Raw genomic sequence first — 19,529 nt, forward strand, 5'->3', positions numbered from 1 at the left:
GACCCTTAATTTTTAGTGGGGTGAGGCAGAGTAGAATAGCTTCCTCCGTATGTCCTGCATCCAACGGTACCAATATTGACCTAATAGACATTTTCAGTCCGGAGGAGATAGAGTTACGACCCAATTTTAATTAACATTCTTGCATAAATTCTCTAATATGAGAATAGAAAAAAATAAATAAAAAAATCTCACAATTTAAAATTAAATATTCACGGGAGCACCCGATATTCTGTATCAGATAAAACTTGTTCCAATGTTCGTTCCAAGGTAATTAGAACGTGTATTATAATGTTGTTTAATTGATTTGTGCTAAAGCTAGGTGTGCTGTAGGTGAGCTTTCAATTGAAAATTCATTGTTGATCACGGCTTTTACGCGGTCGTACACTGGCTTTTATTTATATTTATTGCTGATTTTAATGCTTTTTCCCCGTGGCTGTCAAACCCCTTATCTCCAACCTCTTAAGGTTTAGAGAAGTGAGATAGGACGAAATGTCTTGCTCTGAGTGTCCTGCCTCTAACGGTCCTGTATTGACCTGGTAGACATTGTCAGTCCGGAGGAGATAGGAACACACACAGAGACGCACACAAAAATCAAATAAGTATAGATTGCGAAATAAGCCTGAAAATTCGAAAAGATTAGGAATTTCACCGTTTCTTTGTGATTCTTTTACATTTTTGCTCTATTTTTTTTTTTTTTTTACGATGTAGGACGGAAAAGTAATAAACTATGCATCCAGAAAAAGGTTCTACTATGCATTTGAATTGCTACTAATTGAATTTTTTCATCATTAGTATACAATTGTCTGGTTACCTGGCAAGGTTTCGGTTACGCCACCTCTTATAGTTGATTAGTGCCAAAACTAGATTGGTGAATTGTCATTTGCTTTTTGTATGTGAGCAAAATTTAAATGATAGGACGTCTGAACTTAAGTGAAAATGAGTTTAAATATTTCATTCCAGTCATAATATGCAGATCCACCTAATAAAAACGCATTTTTACTTTTTATTTGATTTTTTCGTCATTTAATCAACAAAAGCGGCAGACCCGTGATTTTAAATTTTTCTAGGGGGAGGGGGGTGTACATACTCTATGCATACTATTATATAAAAGAAATATGTCGAAATTCAAGCTTTAATATGTGCACATGCATTAATTTCTGAAAGCCAAGTGAAGAATTTGCTCTCTCTCTTGACCCTGATCCCAAGTAACGGAATTAAACCGATGTTTAAAATTTTTAACCATAAGCGATGGTTGATTTTTTTTACAGATTTTTTCTTTTTCTATAACAGTATGTCTGTGGAAATCATATTTATACTGCTTTAAAAATTTGAAGTATATTTTTGTAAAACTATTGATGAGAGCAATGACAATGATCAACAAAATGATTTTCCAATTGAAATCTTATCTACATTTTAGTATGAAATTTGGTTAAAACAATTATAATTTACGTTCTACTTACCACGGAGCATTGGAACCAATTTTATATGATGCAGAAAAATCAGTGCTTTCTATTGATATACAATGCTAATATGTGCGAGCATTTTTCCGCTATCGCATATCAAATTTGAAAAGAATCCGATCCTTAGGAAGTGAGTGGAAATTGAGTTACAAGATTCCGTTAAAAAGAAACTTTCATTATTTTAGTGCAAGATATGTCTCGACATTTCCGGGTGTAAGTTAGAAGGGAGGATATTTATCAAGTATTTCGGACTTACACCTAACGAAAATGTGAATGTTGACATTCATCAGCAAAACAAGCCATTCTCTAGATTTCGTTCTTTCAGAGTTACAGACACACTTGCAATGAAGAGTCCTGAAAAGTCGGGAACTAAATGAAAATTCTGACGATTACACCTGTACAAGGACTATTTATTTTCTAAAATATATTATAAAATTCTCATTGCGTTGCAAATATTAACATATATATATATTTATATATAACATGTACATGCTTCTCACGGCTGGTGTGAAAAAGTCTATCGTTCTAAAAAATATGCATTGTCCGTTGTTTGATCCATGTGTGCTTGTAGTTAGTCGCTAAGGGGACCTGCCTGGGCTCAGTCGCCCCTCGAAGGAAAACCGGGAAGTCGCTTGTGTGTGATGGATGGAGCTCGCCATCGACGGGTAGGAAGCACCAGAGTGGGAGAGACCCTTTCAGTCGCCGGGCTTGTCTTCTTCCGGCAGCTCCATCTTGATGTCCAGGCCGGTCACTTCGATGTACTTGAGCACGATGGATGGCCAGTCGACAACCTTGGCGATGGGTCGTCCAGCAGTCAAGTTTTGAACTGAAAGCAGACGATAGAAGCCACTTCAATAACGAGTTTCAAGGGCCGTCGTGCGATTAACGTTCACATATTCGGAGCATATTGAATAGAAAAACGACAAAAACCACATCCACATGTATGGAACTACATTGATTTCACAAAGCCATGGGGCGTCATTTGCTCCCTTCTAACCCCCCTATATGACTGGCTTGTGTAAGATGTGCTCGATTTGAATTGAAATAGACCACTAGGAAAGGTGTATACGAGTTTTACCCGAAGAGTAATGCCAGTGAGTCATTTAGAAGCAGTGCCGGATCTTCTTTTTTTCGGAGCCGGGGCAAAAACTTAAAACTACCGCCCATACCCATCTTCTTTCAAGTTTGATATCGAGTTTTAACAACACAGAAATAGAGTGAATTTATCTCCCCTCAGAAGTTGCCGCCCGGGCAAGGGCCCCGGCTTACGCCCCCAAGATCCGGCACTGTTTAGAAGACACTTATTAATCCGATCGATTCAGTACATTACAAGGTTTCAAAAATAGGCTTCTTCGGCAACGATTCATTGCACCCAAATAGAGATCTGTGCATCCGAGAGAGAGATCCGGGTATTTTCTGGAATGTCTTTTAGAGCCAAAAATTCAAGCCACTTTGACCAACTCACACTTGTTACTTGCTACCTGCGTGATTCAAAGCTGCCAATTAGATCTCTAACATTCTTGACAAAGTCCCTCTCGACTTCATACTGCCACACTTGAAAACTCCCATAAGATGACATGCTAGATCATTTCAGGGCAATTGACAAAGTTGAAGAGGCTTGCACCAACACTCTCTAAAGAACGTTCCAGAAATTGCTTACCTTTCCAACTGGAAATCTCAGTCGATGGGATGTGTATCTTATAAGTTACAGGCGGAGACTTTTTTTGGAAACCTTTAAATGCATTGTACCAATCTCGAAGCAATGTGAATGCCTCCGAATCGACTCTGACATTCCATTTCGGATGTACGTTGACATAGCCAACGCTTTTTGATCCACATTTACATGGGGAATTTCATGCACCTGTTCCTCAATTATGAAAATCCAGTTTTTATTGCAATGAAAATGAAATATCATGCAAAAATATTTTACCGCTTTCTATCCATAGGACCCATACTTGATCTCTGGTATGAAAGGTATTGACCATTTCTCATTCGCCACGATAATGCAACAATTGACTTCTAATCATCTCATCAAAATTGCATTTCTTTTAAAAAGATGCAGTAGAAAAAAACCTCTAAATAACTTTAAAAATATTGTACCTACATCAGTTAAATATTGTCCAATGTTTGAAAACATTACCTGAAGACAGGCAAAAACATTTTGATTTTAATTTCAGAAAGCAGTAAAAGTTAAAAATTCCAGTAGTTCGTAAAAATATGTTTTGAGTTTCTTAATCTGATTCGAAGTCAGAAAATTCGATACAATTAGAAAAATAAAAGTGAAAACCTCTTTTTTTACAAAACATTTAGTCTATCAGTAGCACATTTTATATTTTAAATCATCTTATTTATCTTAAACGCTGGTAAAGGATAAATAGGAGTATGTCCGACCCGCAGTAGTGATTTCACTAGGGTATATCTTGGGTGTCCAATGGACAAAGAAATAGACAAAAAAAAAAAACTCATTTTTAAAATTAATTTGAATTCTCTGAAATTTTGAATTCAAATTATGTTTTTCGCAATCACGAACTGAGACAGGACCTCATTGGAGTTATTGTTTTTAGAAACGGCTCCTGTCCCCCCCCCCCCCCAAGCCTGCCTCTCCTCCTGGGCGGTTACGTGTGCATAGTTGTGTGTGTGCGTAGACCTGTGTGTATGCACGTAGGCGTGTGTGAAGTCGTGTGTGTGTGTGTATGTGTGTGAACGTGCGTGTGTGTAGGACATGGACGCCTCCTACCAGGAGAAGCGGGTAGCTCAAAACCGGAGCAGCCGCGCCGCCAGCAGAGGACGGTGGGCGGTGGTGCTGCATAGGCTTCTGGTCCAAGTTGAAAAGGGCACGGACACCAAAAACGGTCAAATGAGAACAATAAGCAATCGTGATTGCTCAAAAAATGTGGTCACTGTCCATACATTCTTTTTTCCAATTTTTATTTCTAATATTTTCAATACGCACTCAAACCTGTTTTGTGCGGTCGCTAGGGTCCGCATAGAAAGACATCGCCCAAAACTTCACGAGTAGCTATAGAAAATAGTTTCCGCAACCAATTTTTTTTTTTTTTTTCATGCGGCGAATAGGGATCGCATTAAAAAAGTCTCACGGACAATATAACTCAAAACCTTACGATATAACTACGAGTTGCTTCTCTAAACGAATTGACGACACGGTAGCTACTTTGAATCTCGCCAAACTTTTTTTAATCTGATTTTCAAATACACATTCAAACATTTTATAAAATTCTATTTATATACAGTGGCTCCCAAAAGTGTTCGTACACCTATGACTTTCAATGAAATAGGCCATTATCCATTGGTTAGAATTAATATTTCGGAATAGGTATTTTATTATAAGATCTATGATCTATTTTTAACAATACTACATGAAAATTTTTAATAAAACATTAAAATATAATTTTTAAAAAATCAAAAACCAAAAATTGCCGGAAATTTTATCTTACAAAAGTCTTCGTACACTTTGAAAAAATGTCAAAAAATTAGTAAATAATCTAAACTTTTTACAAAGTTATTATTTAGTAGAATATCATGCAGTATTAACAACAGCTTTTAAACGTCTGGGAATACATTTCATTGTTTTTTCTTTCTTTTTTTGTGCAATTTCTGAGTAAGTGTTCAGCCGCACTTCGAGTCTTACTGTTTCTAGTGCGCTTTTCGTTTCAATGGTGTATTTTCGTAATCTAGCTACCAGATATCTCCAAATATGTTCCATTAAGTTTAAATCTAGCGATCGAGGAGATATTTCTATGCTTTAGGCCAATTTTTGAGGCACCAAACGCAAACGTGTGCTTCTTATGGTTATCTCGATAAAAAAACAAAGTTGTTTCCGATTACCAAATTTTGGGCTAATAGTTTAAAATTGCTTTTTAAAATATTTAAATGAACAGCATGATTCATTATTTCAACAAAAAATTCCAAATTTCCAAGTCCAGATGCTGTAATGCACCCTCACACTAAAACACCTTCACCGTCCTGATTAACTGATCCAACTAAGTTCTTAAGATTAAATTCCTCATTTTTTCTTCTATTTACAACTATACAACAATTTAACCCAAAATGTTGAATTTATTTTCATCTATAAGTAAGACATTGTTCCAAAAAGTTTTGAGCTTATTTATCATTGATATTACGACGGAAAGCGTAAGCTTACTGTTTTTCGCACGAACAAGAAAATTTCTGCAGGAAGAGGTCCCATTTAATCCAGCTAATCAGAGAACTTGGCGAACAATTTTAGGTGAAAATTAAACGTAAAATGTTTTATTCAATTCTGCAGAAACTTTTTCAGCACTCAAATGTGTATTTTTCATATTTTTTTTACTGTAAACCTCCTATCACGCATTGTTAACTTTGCCAGTTGACCTTTTCTTACCTTGTTTTCGATCCGATTCTTGTCTTTAAAGCATTTTATCAAGCACTTCACTATAGAATGGTATAAATTACCTAATTTAGAGACATTTCAAACCAATTTATGGCTACTGTAATTGGAAAAAAAGTCAAATTTCGAATCGTGTTTGTTGTTTTCTACGCATACCTGCCATTTTAAAATAAGCAGAATATTATGGAATAAATAGACAAAAAATTAACGGCAAATGACTTTACAGTGTCATTACAATGTAAAAATAATAAAAAAAACATATGATAATTTTAATCATGAATTTATTCGAAAATATTTCAGTGTACGATGACTTTTGTGGAGTATTTTTTCTCTTTCTCTTCGTTTTTTGACAAATTTCAAAAATAAAATCTGGGAATATTTAAAAAAAAAAAAAAAACTACTGGGTTTTATTCAGGATGGCATAGGAATGGTGTGAAAAAAAATTGGACTTCATATTCGAATTCAGTTTTGCGTTATTTTGGTTTTACTACAAAATTTCAAGGTGTACGAACACTTTTGAGAACCACTGTATGTTCTTATTTTACACATACTATTTGACCACCGATTTCGATGGAAATTCAAACTACCGGTTTAGAGGCGGAAATGGACGCATCCATTAGTTTTTGAGGGATGGAGGCTTTTGCAGATGTATGTTAGTCTCTAAATTAAGTAGAGTCACATTCAAATGTGAGCGGAACATTAGTATCGTTTTTTACTCCCCCCTCATTCAGATAGACTCGTCAAAACTGGACGTTTGCCAATTCCGTGGTCTAACTGTACATATCTTTTCTAAACGTGTAACCAGTAATCCCGTGAATAATCTAACAACAAAAGCGAACTTTCTTGGGATTAACTGGTTCAAAATCACTTCCCTCACTTGAAGATACTAAATCGCACTCGTTTTAAAAATAACTTCATCTATTCTGTCCCAACTTGATTGAAATTTTCAAACACTGAACAATGAAAAAAAAAACGGACACAAACAGGTTTGAGTGGACTACATATCGTCGTCACAGAGCAACAGTAAGATTGCCAGAAATAACACTAAGAAATCTTGCTGAGGCGACGATATTGAAAAAATATATTCAAACACTTATAGCATGCGTCATACTCACCAACAGGCATGATTTGTTGTGACCTCCTTGTACACCTCCTCTGCCAGGCAGCAGGCATGATCCTAGGCACATCACCCCTTTGAACCGCTGCTTCGCGCTTCGATTTCAGTAAGTGCAGCTGTGACTTCGCACCTGAAACAGAATACGGGAATCGTCCTCAATTTAGAGTCTACTACAGCACACTGACAATTTTATATTTTAGCGATTGCTATGGCTGCAAGTTTTAGTTATCTGTTGCCAAAACCTTTTTGAGTGCTTTTAAAGAGGCAATCTTAAAGCACAACGAAATAAATTGTAACAAGTTTTCATTGACTGAAAGTTTTGCATTTAATTTCAGTTAAATTGACGTCAATAAGAGGTTCAGCGTCATTTTAAAAGTTATTATAGTAGGGTTTATATGCGCAGTTTTCTCTGGGGGGGGGGGATTGGTTATGAGTGAAAATAGTGGGAATATTCGTTGCAGTTGGTATTCCTATATTTAACAAATGCGTATGAAAATAATGATTCATTCATTTATTTATTTAGTTTTACATGAACTACAAGAAAGTACGTAGTTTCCGTTTGTTTTTATCCTTATTAGTTTATAAAAGTTTATGATAAACTCGCGAGTAAAGACTTGCAATGCTGTTTAGAACATTAAAGGAAAATTTGATAGATTCAATGTGAGATTAGTAATGGTTTTCAAATAATAAGTTGCAGTCTGAATAACTATTTGAGAAGCTATATCTGCATCTTCGTAATTGTGCGGGCTAATCCTTAAAAATCGCACTGTCATATTTCCGTAATAATGTTTTCCGAAATTACGAAGCAAAATACGTTTCTGTACCAATACTACTCGTTGTTAATAAACGGCTATTATAGTACCATGTTTATGCTTCAATGTCGAATTCTAAACACGTTTACCCTGACTTCAGTTTTTAAGGACTTGACTAACGTTAATCGAAATTAAACAGGCAACTTGTGTCCCGATTTACTTTGCAGCCATAAGAATAAAAAAAAAAAAAAAACTGAACTCACCGGTGCATTTTTTGGGGCATCGGTAGAAGAACTCCCCTAGGATAGTGAAGAGGCAGATGGGTGACGGTGAAGGTGAGGTCTTGTTCATATTTCTGATGAGCTTCGCTCGCCCAAACTTCCACTCAGTGTCAGATTGGGCCTGAATCCGCTGGTAAGTGTTAGACATCATGGCGATGAGAAGGTTGATTAGTACGATGACTGTAACCATCATGTATACGCCAAAGACACATTTCATGATCGCTTTCGAGAAGCCGGGGCTTAAATGCATTGGAGGCATGAAGTCTGGCTCCACCAAGCCGAATAGAGCGAAGAATAGCATTTCGAAGGTGTCGATGGGTGACTGGAATACGACTAGAGTGAGGTTGTCGGCGCCCTGAGGCTGGAACACCGGCTGGTAGATTGCGCAGAGGTGCAGTGAGAACCCCACCAGGAAGATGCCGAGGATGGCCAGAAAACGCATCAGATCCTTGATGAGATCCCGGATGATCACGGTCCACGGTCCAAACAGGTGATGGAAAGTCAGGAAATTGAGGAACTCGACGAAGCAGAGCAGGAGGGCCACCGCGAGGAACTGGTTCCGGATGTAGAGGCACACCAGGATGGAGTGCACGTCGGGAAGCACGAAGGCGATGATGTGGGTGGCGATGCCCATGAACCCCACGGCCATGATGATGACCTTGATGAAGCCGAGGCCCTCCCTGTCTTTGGGGTTGGTCGCGTCCGAGACCCAGAGCCCGATGAGCCAGAAGAGCAGCAGCCACTCGTGTACCTGCGGGATGAGATTGGTAGACTTACAGAGCGGGAACCACGGGTTGACGATGGTGAAGGTGATCAGCACGATGAAGAAGATGTGCGAGACGAGGTAGGACATGAACTTGATGATGGGGATGCTGGTGTAGCGATGTCCGAGGGGCAGCGAGAAGGCCACCCACACCAGCGGACAGATGAGGAAGGAGAGGAAGAGGGTGGACATCTTCCAACTGGCCCAACTCAAACTACCGGTCCAGAGGTCCGTGAGATACTTCTGCACGGCCGGATGTGCGACCACCTCTTTCTGCTGAAGCTCGATGAGGACGTCTAGGAACGGCTGGTTTGCCGAGTCCACCGACCTGAGGAGAGTACCCGTGTTATAGGAGATGGCTGTGATGCCGAGCAGGTCGGCCGCCATGTTCTCGCAGAACAGTGCCATCACTTCGAGGTCCTTGGCACGATCCTTCTCTTTGAGGCTGAGCAGCGAATAGCTCCGGGCCATTTTGGCAGCCGTCTCGATGGGAGCCGCAGACACAAGTACAAACTCCAGGACGGGTTTATTTTGGTGGGCTTTGCTGGAGATCATCAAATCGATGAGGAACTGGAAAAAGGGGACAGTGCACATTGTAACACCAACGTAATCTTTAACAATATGGGAGTACAGAAATTAAATAATCGAATAATATGAATCAAATCAGAACCAGAAAACAATTAAACAAAGTAAAAAATAAAAATAGAGCGAATTGCAACGAGATAGAGAGAAAGGAAAAAAAAAAACTTACGCTACTGTCGCTCATGAGAACGTGCGTATCGTGTTCTTTCTTGAGGAGATAGTTGAGAACGTCATAGTGCCCGTTGGCCGCAGCCAAGCACAACGGCACTTTTCCGTCCTGCCGAGAGATGGATTCAGAGTGAGTCATTGAATAAAATGAAAGGTAAACAATGAGAAATAGCAAAACGTTATTGAAATACTTTATTTTCACTAAAGAAAAAAAGCTTCAATCTACTGTATTCATTCAATTAAGCATTGGAATATATCCTTTGCAGTACGATTAAAACTTTTTTTAAGGGGAAGAGCTCAAGCAATCTTTGATAAACAATCTCGAAGTAAATGCTTTTCGAAGTGCAGTGCTATCCTATTTACATGACTGTTGATGGGACCACAAAAAAGGGTGTGCAAGAGAGGGAGACATAAATGAAAACCACCAAAAAGTTCGCAAATGAAACACAAGTATTGCTAACCTATTAACCTATTCTTGAATAAACTTCTAAATGTCTTGGACGCCTTCAAAAACATTTATTTACAAAACGTTACATTTATACATGGTCCGGCTATTAATGTCCAGGACCGACGTAACTGTAGGAGAACGAAAAGCCGGAAGATGGCGCTAATGATTGCATATTGAAGAGCATTTTCTTGCGCATGTGCAGCACAATCGGCGTCATTCTAAAAAAAGTGGTTCTCGTGGAAAAGCACATCAAAACGTAGCTCTCCAACTCCTGTCGTCGAAGTAAAAATGAAGCAAAGAATTAACTATAAATTTTTGCTTCAAATTGGGCAAGACAGCTGCAGAAACATGCGAAATGTTGAAACAAGTTCACATGAACTTTTGAACGGTTTAAACACTTTCGGGATGGGCGCAAAAGTGTCGATGGTGATTCACACACAGGGTCGGCAGCAGTACGTACGCACGCTGGAAGCAATTGAAAAAGTTTGCATTATGGTGATACAGGAATTGAGACTACGTTTTAATGCGCCTTTCCACGAGAACCATACTTCAGAATGGCGCCAATTGCCCTGTGCATGCGCAAGAAAACGCTCTTCAATATGCAATCATTAGCGCCACCTTCCGACTTTTCGTTCTCTTACAGTTACGTCAGTCCTGGAAATTAATAGCAGAATTAATAGCAGGACCTTGTATTAACAGCGATAGAGATGTGTTTACGGAATGTTGCATCCTCTGCAAACTTATCACAGTTGTGATACACCAGGCAGAGTTTTCTTGCCTTCCGTCCAAGTTTTTTACTTCCTTTTACATAGTAAAGGAAGTAATTTATTCGCGAAAAAATGTTCACTCAAAAAACGGCCTTAATTTCCATTTTGCTCGCCCCCGAATGAATATTGAGTTTTTTTGGGGATACATGCCTAAGAACGTATAGACATTCGAAATATCCATTTTGACTCTCTCCGAGTTAATTACAACGAGATTCCTCGTGACCTCCGTATGTACGTCTGTATGTGCGTATGTATCTCGCATAACTCAAGAACCATTTGTCCTTGAAAGTTGAAACATAGATTCCTAGTGGATGTCTAGTTGTGCACCGCCCGTTTTAGTTGCATTCGGATGTGCCAAAGGGGGTCTTTTACACCTTTTTTGGTGGGAAATCATTGTTAATTGCAATACAAACTCAAGTGGTGCTATAATTTAGCAAACACTTTTCGATAGATTGTCAAGCTTTTGTCGCCAACTTGGCGACTAATTCAGCAGTTTTTTAAATCGGGTTTCAATTTGGTCACTAATGGTGATATTTAGAGAGTTTACCATTGAATCATATTAAAATTGCCAATATTGGGGAAATTAATTTGCATAAAGCATTTTTCTTTTTGCTTCGGTTCGCAACAAACTTGGGATGAAAATATTTAAAGTGTTTCTTTGCTTACTCCAAGGCACTATTATCATTAAATTGACGTAAAAGGAATTCGTGTGATTCACCCATCAGCTCGTTTTTTTTTTTTTTTTTAAATTCCTTTCAGATTCTTGTATGATACAGTTAAATCCCGTTACAGTGAACTTCAAGGAACCGCAAGTTTTGGCCGTTGTAACGAAAGTTACCTTGTATTAAAATAAAAAGAATGTAATGGCAATTAAAACCGGGGACTGAAAAATTACTTCTCAAAAACTGATATTTCGTTGCGTCGGTATTTGCTGCAGTGAGATTTTACTAAATAATACTAGTAAATAAATAAAATTAATAATTTTTAATACGGTGTTATAATTGAGAAGTCACTTTCCAAAAATCGAACAGCGGTTAAGTTCACAAAAATTGAGATGTCCGAATCGTTGAATAGCCAAAATAAAGTATTTCAATTTCAGTAAGAAAGATCTAAGATCGGTGAATGTGTTTCAAGCACTGCACATACTTGGATAAAAAAGAGAAGCAACACTTACAGTAGTGGGCGCGGTGGGTGCGGCACCACTGCTGACAAGCAGCTGAACGACATCTAAGAAACCGTGCCTTGATGTGTAGTGAAGTGCTGTCCATCCGTTCTGCAAAGAAACAAAAAATACAACCTTTTAGTTTCCGTTGGTCAAATTAGCAACAAAATTTCATGACTTATATAATTTCATTTTACATGGACACTGAACAAACTTATGCTCAAAAAAAAACTCTAAATATTCAAATTAAAAATAAAATATAACTACTAACCTAAGAAAGTCCAGATCTAATGCATGATTCATTTATTAATTTTTATCAACCATTTTCTATTTGATGTGATAATTTTGTGCCAAAACTGCATTGACAGTCAATGTAAATTGAGGGGATGTCCTTAACAGATGGTTTTCAAACCATCTGACAATGCTACACGCATTATAATGTAGTTTTTACTTTTACCGCAATTCTTTGCGCCATTGACATCAACAGCACAGTATTATTGAACTCGAAATGGGAAAACACGGTAAGTTACATTGAAACATTTCTCCCGTGTATAAAACTACAAAAAAATTAGGGAGAAAAAAAAACTTCTTTTTTTTTTTAATTTTCTGTACAACTAGGAAATAATACTGGACAAATAGGGCTGCGTTTGAGGCTTTACCAAACACAGACCTAGTGCAATTCCCCGCTATAACATCCTTTCACGCAGGACCACTACCGGTGGATACCTTTACCACGTGAATTTCGACGTCCAGTTTCCTCACCAAACGAAGGCTTCTGGACCCCCTTCGATGTGAAACTGCGCTAGGAATTTGATTCTGCTGAGAGTAATTAAAGCCAAACGAGTGCTCGATGGGTCTTTTACATGCCACACAATCGTATGACGAGGACGTAATTAATTTTTTGCATCTTGAAAATCCACTGACTGGAACCTGGTTTGAACTTGTGCCTTTGGACGCAAGAGGCCCACACCTAACCACTACACCACTCAGTCAGTTGTGCAGTAGTTTTATCTTCATAAATATAATATTTGCATGACGATTGCTTCAGGTTTACATTATCAGTAGAAGGAAATTTTGATTGTGGACGAAGATAACAAAGTCAAGATAGTGAAATCTTGATTGTAAACTTATTGCAAGCTTCACATAGTAATCATATAGTAGGTGATTTATAAGTATAGTTATAGTTTTTAGAAAGTGCCTTTTAAATTTACTGAATTCAGCGGCGTGATCTAAGGACTGAGTAACTCACATAGGCAAATCTTATACTATAAGAATAACTTCAACTTCTTCCGGTCAGAGCTGACCCTACAATGAAAAGGGTGAGAAAAACAGAAGTTTTGAAAAGGCATCTCTCTCCAAATGGTACAAGAATGTTCTAACAGAGCTCAAAGGTCTAAAAGGGACTCCTTGATGTCCCAGATTGAACCATTTTCAAAACTAGTTTTCTTTAAACTTTGTTTAATCACGGAACCCTTAGAGTTTTTTTTTTTTTTTTGAAAATCCTGTCTTACGTTTTTTAAATGGCTCTTAAAAATAATGTTTAAAGTAGATTTAAGGTAGAGATTGCCGTCTTAACCAAAAATCATACTATTTCCTAGTGAATGATGTTGTGAATCTGAAATTAAATTAGACCTTGCAGAATTTCTCCAAAACTGTAGCTTAGAATAACTCTTGTACACCATCTTTATTATGAAACAAATAACTTTGTTTTAAAGTATACTACCATTTCATAGCACTGTTTAACTTTTTAAGGTAATTAGTTCTGGAACAACTACGAGGAAAATTAGTTTGTTACTGTCAGTGTTGTCCGGCAAAACGAACTTAGATTTTTATTGGTTCTCATTACCAGCTGTGTTGAGAATCGCTGCCTTGAAACAATATTGAGGAAAGACTTGGAACACATGCGTTAGAAGACTGGTGTCAGATATTTATGTTAATCTACACTGTTCAAAACAATAAGGGGAGCAATCACACATAAGTAAAGAGACCGTTGTGAGGTAACCTTGCAAAGGCATAAAATGGAGTATACACGGGTATTAAGATGGAATACAGCAAAAAAGAAGCAGAAAACATTTGACTGGGAACTTTACTCCTCTAGAACAGTAAAACGAACATGAAATTATGCCTCTCCAACATCGTTTGCTACGGTTCTTTTTGTTTTCCCGAACTCCAGTCCCCCGATAAAACGTCAAGCCATGGAATCCGGAAAATTAAGGTGTCGCGGCATTTCCCCAATTGCAAAAAAAAAAAGCCCACGAGGCTTAGACAGTGAAAAAACGGGCTTCTGTAAAATCACGATTTCTGCACTTGTATCCTTTTTCTGCTTTTCGACGACAGAAATGTTGATCTGCTTCCGAAGTTTACGTTTTATTCTCATATTTTCTGAGAACCAAAAGACATGGAGGCTTTATTGGAAAGTAGTTTCCGGAATAAAATTTTTCTCAATTTTGTTAAAACCATGTGCTCCCCCAATTTTTTAGAGCAGTGTACCATGTGGACGACACGTAGGATCCTCAAAAGGAGATAGTGGAAAGAGATGAAAAAGAGCGAGAGCCACTTCTCACCCGAGTGGTTGCAAGACCTTCTCGGTTTAGGTGGAAGATGTGGGGAGCAACTAACGTTTATTTTAAATTTTGAAAATATCACTGTAGAGTAGAGCGTAATTGAACATAATTGATTACCTATCCCTGCAGCATAAATTGAAGAAAACATTGACATAATTTCCACATAACACAAATTCAAGACACAAATGGGGAGAGAGAAGAGGCGTCATACTCACGTTATCGGCGACGTTGATGTCAGCGCCTTGTCCAAGTAAGAGGCCGACCATCTCACGGTGTCCCTGTGCGGCCGCCATGTGGAGTGGGGTGCGGCCCTGCTTGTCTGCCGTCTGCAATTGGGCGGTAGAACGACTAAGCAGAAGGCCCGCCACCGCTAGATGGCCTCCCCGGCTCGCCAAATGCATGGGTAAGATACCCTGCGAAAGACACAGCAAAAGATACAGTGTATCCACTATTTTACCTACTTTTGACGCATTAAAACAATGTTATTGTGCATCTGTCGGCATAAAACTGCCGAAATACAAATTAAGCATTTTTTGCATGGTTGTCCAAAATTAAGATACGGTAATTATTAAAACCGTTTAAAATTAATAATTGGCCCGATTCAAAGTGATCCTGCTTCTCGGTGTCAGTTCGAGCTAAGTCATAAGTGGGATGTAAAATAAATTGTTTTGATGAAAGCAGTGGTGTACCTAGCATGGGTGACCCCCCGGAGCAAACATTTGTGATGTCCCGCCCCCCTTAGAATCGCGAAAGAAAAGAAATAAAAATAATATTCTTTAGTACGTAAACATGAAATTCGTACAATTTTCAGAAAAAACTACATTTGCGTTACAGCAAAACTTTAAGTGGGATAATGTACAAAAGACAAATAAAAACTATGAATGCTTTTTATATAACTTGCGCTAGATGCATGTATACGAGTGCGTCGAGAGGTCAAAAAAGCAAAGGAGTGTAGGAAATTGATGGTCCCGTGATCATTTCAAACACAGAGGAAGATAATGGTTTTCAGCTTTTTGGTACAAGAGTCCACTGCTTAAGGCATTTTAGCTTAACATTTTTCAAAAGCTTGCAATTCCACTTTGGGTGTCACCCTCAGATGGGTGACAGCCGGGGCGGACCGCCCCCCCCCCCCCCCAATTAACGCTACTGATGAAAGTATCGTTGAAGCAAACCTATCCTGGCAGCATTGCGAAGGATACGCACATCCTAATCACAGCTATACGAAGCTGCCAGGTTAGGTTTACCCCAGTTTAATTGTTTCACATCAACACGAGCTTTCTATCCTATAGCACAGAATGTCAAAACGTAGGAGAGATTTCAAACAACTTTCAAAAAGCATTCATGAGGGCCTACCAAACGGTTACTTCAAAATGAATGGATGGCACTTGCCATGATCTTATGAAACTTGATGTTCACAGTGAGGCGATTATCCAATCATATATCTCTCCTCCCCCCCCCCCCTTTTCCTTCTCAGAATGAGCTGACACACTCAAAAATTGAATTAATAACTTGCTGTCCAAAGTTTAAATTCGGAGAGTGATACTTCGAACCCCGAGCTGTGCGGTGTAAAATTCTAGACTATACTCTCAAAACAGCAATTTCAAAAATGACGAAACAGTACTCAAATTTGAACACATTGCAGAATCAAAATGGCTCCGACTATGTGGTATTCAAATTTGAAGCATTGAAGCAGTCATCAACTATTCTTATCAATATGTGCTCATTTTTGAGGCATTTGTGATCTTTTTTATTGTGTAATAATTCCGAAATTGAGTATTAACCGAGTTATGTACTCATTTTTGAATGTGGAATAATTTGAAAGCATGAATGTACCCATTTTTGAAAACTTCATTTTTCTCAGTGCATTCTTTGTCGACATTTTCCAATGTGTTTTATTCTTACAGTTATGAACAAAATAGGTTAAATAGATGGGCCTAAATCTGACCTATGAGTTAGTCCATAAAATTTTTGTATAGTTTTTTTTTTTCAGGCCTCTGATTAATATGATTTAAGATTTTCCTGTATAAGTTCCAGAAGAATTAACCAACCAGCTGACGTAGAAAAGAACAGAACATAAAAATAAAAGCAATTTTGACTTGATAACTGAATATAGCTTTTTTAATCTCTTATATAATTAAAAACTGAGCATATCTATGTATGTCCAAGCTTCTTCTCCCGAACGACAGTGAACTGACCATCGAACCAGGTATCGATGTATTCGTAATCCTCCCGTCTTCATGTTTGGCTATTTAACATAATCCCCCAATAATAATTAGCGGAGATATCAATTAAAAACTATTTATTGTAACTCAGATTTCAAAATCAAATCCCTATTTTTCGAAGACTTTCCTCCATTCAAATTATTATTCAGTGCTTCATCTCAACTTTCCGCAACAATGCTTTTATTAAAATGTATAGCGGGTGAAGAAAATCATTGAGATGAAAGATCTGTTGCCATTTTTTTTCTCGAATATGCACAGGTAAAATTCTTGTTTTTGTTTTGAGGCTTTTCCTGTAATCACACACACAGGAGATTTAAAATGTTTACTTTTTGCGGTTTTTCCGCAACCTGCCGCAAAATTTCACTGACTTTTTTTTTTTTTTTGGTTCAAGCCTGAGTGTTGAACTCGCGTCACTTGACATAACTTTTATTTTCGAGGTGGACCGTGCAAAGCCGGGCGACGCAGCTAGTATAGTATTATTTTGAGTGCTATCGCTGGCGAAACACAGCGCACCGAGAGACAAAAATATAAACCATGGGACACTTACCTGTACGATTGTGGCTGCGTCTGTCTGTACGCCTGAACTGTTCAGGAGAACCCTCACCACTCCCTCGTGGCCCGACTCGGCGGCTAGGTGGAGTGGAGTGAAGCCGTACTGGAAAGAAAAGAATTGATCATCAAAATAAGTCAAGTAGGAGAAAAACAGTCAAGTAGTCGCGTAAACCACGACGAAGGCCATTTCTTTCATTAACTGTTTTCTATCTTTATCCTTTTGAAGGTGGCTCATTTCATTATCCATATTATTTTATAGAGCTGTTTTTGAATCAAGAAGCAATCTCACTGGTTGTACTGCTAGAGTTTTTGACATGTAGGTGGTGAATGCTTACTGGTAATGGCCATCGATAAGAGATAAAATGGAGGGAGTGAAGGCTTTCATTCGTGGAACAAAGACACAAAGTCACGAGGTGGATTTTAAAGCAAAACATTGGAAGAAATCAGGTTTCTTTCGCTAGTTCCACTTAAAACCTCTCAACCATTCGTCGTTGTTAAGTCACGTGACTTGAGCTCTTTGCCCAAGCTTTTTCTAAGCCAATGTGGCTGGACATGCTCCATCCATTTACAATTCCTGCTCTAAGGTAATGGCTGTTGCAGATTATTGGTTTCAGGTAAAATAAAATGGTCGGACATGCTTTGCCGTTTCGCAGATGTAACACTAAACTACACTCCAAGGTCACCTTCATCTACCACTATATGTGGATTAACCGGCTGGATGGGGTCCTGAAGATAGCTCTGTTTTTTTGATCCAGATTGAGCACCCACAGAGCTATTGATTTAGAATGGGAACTTGGAGGACTTAGTGACTACGACAGATTAAACGTGCATCGGTCTCCTTTAATGAGCCCGGAGAATCTTAACCGTCTGGCAACGAATCCGTGACAACTCCAGTCACGAGGCCGAGCTACCGATCAGGCTACCACTGCCCTTAATCTGACGTAACAGGTGATCATGGGTGTCGCTTTTCCACACTGAAGATGGAATCCCGACTTTTGAAAGACTCGGCGGCATTCGGTATATTTCCGGTCGCTAACCTTTAATTGAAGCAACCTTCATCACTAACTCTCATGTTCGGAAACGTAAAAAATAAAATTGAATCGATTAAAATAATCGTTAAAAAATACTAAACTTTGTCAAACTATCTAAAAAAATGGTCAAATCCTATGTTTTTAAAGCATGTTCTTTCAGAAAAAAAAACTTTTAAAAATTTCGGAAACGACCCCATTGGATACCCGGCCCTCTTCAAAAAAATAAATAAATCTGAAAGTACAACTCACGTCATCGCTGAGCGTTGTGTCCCCGGGCCTTTCGCTGGCGATTGTAGCTGGTAGCTGGGTGAGCATCTCCTGAACGAACTCCGTTTGTCCGCAACTGGCTGCGACGTGCAGTGCAGTCATGCCGGTCTGAAAATACACGAATCGACACATTTTAGCTGGCACTTAATTTCCATGTCCAAAAAAATAAAAAGCACCTAGCCCGATCCACTAATGTTTTAGCAATGCAATTTCGAAACTTTTCTTACCTTTTTACTGCAGACCCTCCAGGACACTGCTGATTTGAGAGCCTGTAAGACTTTGACGTGTCCATCTTTGGCAGCTAAGTGTATTGCAGTCATTCCGTCCTGGAAGAGAATTTCACATCTTGTTAGGAACGAAGTTTCAGAAAATCTCTGCCAGTGCTTTTGTCGTTCTTAGAAATGGCTACGGGCAGTAGGGTAACGGCGCCAGTAACAAACAAGGGTCCAGTAACAGACAGTCGGTAATTTTGCATTTAAATAATAATAATTTTAGGCGGGTAAAACGGATGTTGCTGCAACCCATGAATACGGTGCAACCATCTAGTGTTATGAGAGTGAATTCTATGAGGTTATCGTAGTTGGTATTTACAAGCAAGGTTATGAACAGCCACCACAAGGTCTGCCGGTGTTTCGTGTTCATTTGAATTTAATGAAGTTTTAGGTTTAAAAATAAAGAACTTTTGCACATTTTGATTCTACAAGGGAATTTTGTCCATTACTCATTCTTTCCTCATTATATCTGTTACTGAGTATCATTGGTTTTTTCGATGTTTGTTACTGTGGGTCAGACCTTTTTTCGAAATTGAGCAAAGAAAAATAGAATGAACTCATTCAGAGGATCCAGAAGCAGCCAACCGTTAGATGAGATGTAGTTGCATGAGAGAAAAATAGTTTTAAAACTCTAAATACATTAAAAGGCTCAGAAAATTGAGTTAAACTGAGAGCAATGTCTTAATCACGTCTGTTACTGGTTCCTTTACCCTATATGATTCATAATGGACCAA

At 38.4% G+C, this 19,529-nt stretch overlaps 1 protein-coding gene across 1 annotated transcript in view; it reads right to left on the reverse strand.

Moving 5' to 3' along the window:
* Positions 1 to 1,922: 1,922 nt before the first annotated feature.
* Positions 1,923 to 19,529, reverse strand: part of LOC129226315 (uncharacterized) — a 175,826-nt gene continuing 158,219 nt past the window's right edge. Inside the window, exons 21-29 of the mRNA XM_054860917.1 lie at positions 18,751 to 18,849; positions 18,506 to 18,631; positions 17,221 to 17,328; positions 14,667 to 14,864; positions 11,900 to 11,998; positions 9,512 to 9,619; positions 7,971 to 9,330; positions 6,963 to 7,094; positions 1,923 to 2,286 (exon numbers count right to left, since the gene is read on the reverse strand). Of these exons, the coding sequence (XP_054716892.1) occupies positions 2,156 to 2,286; positions 6,963 to 7,094; positions 7,971 to 9,330; positions 9,512 to 9,619; positions 11,900 to 11,998; positions 14,667 to 14,864; positions 17,221 to 17,328; positions 18,506 to 18,631; positions 18,751 to 18,849 (2,361 nt within the window). The 3' untranslated portion in view covers positions 1,923 to 2,155. The remainder of the gene's footprint in view (positions 2,287 to 6,962; positions 7,095 to 7,970; positions 9,331 to 9,511; positions 9,620 to 11,899; positions 11,999 to 14,666; positions 14,865 to 17,220; positions 17,329 to 18,505; positions 18,632 to 18,750; positions 18,850 to 19,529) is intronic.

This window comes from Uloborus diversus, chromosome 7, assembly GCF_026930045.1.
Source record: "Uloborus diversus isolate 005 chromosome 7, Udiv.v.3.1, whole genome shotgun sequence".
NCBI lineage: Eukaryota > Metazoa > Arthropoda > Arachnida > Araneae > Uloboridae > Uloborus > Uloborus diversus.